The sequence below is a fragment of the Lacerta agilis genome, chromosome 9 (genome assembly GCF_009819535.1).
Source record: "Lacerta agilis isolate rLacAgi1 chromosome 9, rLacAgi1.pri, whole genome shotgun sequence".
NCBI classification, from domain to species: Eukaryota; Metazoa; Chordata; class Lepidosauria; order Squamata; family Lacertidae; genus Lacerta; species Lacerta agilis.
The window spans coordinates 64,203,257-64,205,649 of record NC_046320.1 but is presented as its reverse complement, the minus strand read 5'-3'; the positions used below and the strand labels follow the sequence as shown (position 1 = coordinate 64,205,649).

At 46.3% G+C, this 2,393-nt stretch overlaps 1 protein-coding gene across 1 annotated transcript; it reads right to left on the bottom strand.

Moving 5' to 3' along the window:
- Window positions 1-494: 494 nt before the first annotated feature.
- LOC117052609 (16 kDa beta-galactoside-binding lectin-like) lies at window positions 495-2,192 on the bottom strand. Its single transcript, XM_033159579.1, has 3 exons — window positions 2,143-2,192; window positions 1,844-2,015; window positions 495-711 (listed from the first exon to the last, which is right to left on the bottom strand). Exons 1-3 carry the CDS (start codon window positions 2,190-2,192, stop codon window positions 556-558), a joined length of 378 nt encoding a protein of 125 aa, XP_033015470.1. The 3' UTR covers window positions 495-555.
- Window positions 2,193-2,393: the final 201 nt, after the last annotated feature.

The following is a 2,393-nucleotide window of genomic DNA, read 5'->3' as shown; positions in this document are numbered from 1 at the left end:
CCGGTATTATTTTTGTAATCTAGTTGGGTTTTTATTGTATCATATGTTGAGAACTCTTAATAACAATATTTTAAATGTTTGACATTTTATTATGTGTTTATATGTGCTGGAAGCCACCCAGAGGGGCTTGGGAAACCCAGTCAGATGGGCAGGGTAAATAGAGTTCTCGTACTTCCTGCCCAGAGCCCAGAGCCTCACATAGCCAGCTTTGGTAAGGCAGAGAAAGGACTGGGGTGGGGGCTCCAATTTTGTGCTCTCTCCCTCGCTCCGCATAACAAGGCGGTGTGCGGCCCACAGGTTCTAAGTATTCTTGCAGTTCACTCGGTAGGAAAAGTTGGGCCTCCCTGTGTTAGATAAAGCCAGCCTGAGCTGATCCTGGGGGAAAAGTGGCTAATAATAATAAATAATAAATAATGATGATGATGGAATGCAGTTCCTGGCCTGAAAATTGCGCCCTTCCTCCCTGTTACAAAATAAAACCATGTGAAATGTCATGTTTTGAAGAGCACAAGCTGCATTTATTCAGACATGTAACAAGGCAACCGTGACCCGGGACTAGATTAATCTGAGAAATCTGAGGGCTTTGATCTTGACATCTCCTTCCACTGCAACGTACTTGATGGTCTTCAGGCCCAGCCGGTTAGGGAAGAAGATGTCGTGGCCGTCTGCCAGCTGCACCTTGGTCTCATAAGGGAAAAGAGTGAAGGAAAGCTACAAGAAATAAAAGGAATAATCATGACCAGCGAGGGACACCACACACTTTAAAAACAAAACACATGTCCCGAGCAGCATTTGAAAGCTTTTAAAATGAATGGTTCCTGCAAGTGTGGCAGTCTATGGCACACCAGAATTGCCTTGCACACCCATTGTTACTCTTATCTACAGAGAGTTAAATAAATGCTATTAATCCGGGTTAACTTGTTGGTATGGGTTGATTTTCTGCTAGTGATGCATTGCTTGTTTTCACCAGAAGCTACGCATTAGATATTAGGGACCCAAATTCTGAGGATGTCTCTCCCAGCTGAGATTAGACAGGCCCATTTACAAGCTAGATTTCCATAGTAGGCAACGGCGAGTTGCTTTTTCAACACAGTTTTAAAAATCCACACAAGTACTGCCCACACATGCCAGGCCCCCAACTGTTGTTCTGCATACATAAACTGAACCCTGTAATGTTACAAGGAAGTACCCCGCCCCCCGTTCACAGGGGAACCAGGAGTTCACCAGATGTTGTTGGACTATTGGTCCCATTGTGTCTACCAGTCATGCTAGCTGGGGCTGATGGGAGTTGGGAGTGCAAAATTTCATCTGGAGGGTTGCAGGTTCAGCACCCCCAAAATACTCCCTCCACAGGGGAGACCCCACAGAAGCCACACACCTGCCTGCTCCATCCACACACACACCCTTTCATATCACTGATCTAGTCCAGTTCTGGGTGCCACAATTTAAGAAGGGTGTTGACAAGCTGGAATGTGTGCAGAGGGGGGCAACCAAGATGATCAAGGGTCTGGAAACCAAGCCTGATGAGGAACGGTTGAAGGAGCTGGGTATGTTTAGAATGTGAAAGATAGGATAGTCATCTTCAAATATCAAAAGGGTTGTCATGTAGAGGATGGAGCAAGCTTGTGTTCTCCTGCTCTGGAGGGTAAGGGCTTTTCAGCAGTGTAACAGATGCCCTCAGAAGGTTGTGGACTCTCCTTCCTTGGAGGTTCTTATGCAGAGGTTGGATGGCCATCTGCCATGGATGCTTTAGCTGAGATGCCTGCATTGCAAGGGGTTGGACTTAATGACCCTTGGGTCCCTTCCAGCTCTAAGATTCTATGATATACAGCTAAATGCTCACCTTAAATTTGCCACCTTTCTCAAAGGGGAAGTCTGTTATCCTCTCTTCTTTCCCCCACACCCCATATCGTTTGGACATGCAGAAGATGGTGGCTGCGTCATACTGGTTGTCAAAGCGTGGGTTGAAGCGAAGGACAAGATTTTCACAGTCTTCGCCCAGATCCACGGAAAACCTTTAAGAGGATGACCAATGCGGGGGGGGGGGGGGAGAGAGAGACATGAACTCAGGATGAAAGGGTTACTGGTGACTGCATTGCAGGGGGTTGGACTAGATGACTCTAAGGCCCCTTCCAACTCTACATTTCTTGGATTCGAACTCGGGACCGAAGGGCCACATTCACACCATACATATTTTAGAAACAGCTGGAGCTGGAACAAACCGCCTCGGAGGGCATGGGCATAGCTAACTTAACTAACAGTACAAATTGTAGAAAGATTTTGACAGGTTTTTCTGAACACTTGGGGTCAAAAGAAAGCAATTTAAAACTATGGTTGTTGAGACATTTCACTCCAAATCTTCTAGACAGAGCTAGACAGAGGATGATGGCAGG

Bases quoted from the DNA above. Each gene is read 5' to 3' on its own strand.
- LOC117052609 (XM_033159579.1), bottom strand. From the start codon at position 2,192: ATGTATGGTGTGAATGTGGCCCTTCGGTCCCGAGTTCGAATCCAAGAA. The intron at 2,016-2,142 runs GTAGAGTTGGAA...ATCCTCTTAAAG, and splicing joins CGAGTTCGAATCCAAGAAAT to GTTTTCCGTGGATCTGGGCG. The intron at 712-1,843 runs GTGAGCATTTAG...TATTTCTTGTAG, and splicing joins AGAAAGGTGGCAAATTTAAG to CTTTCCTTCACTCTTTTCCC.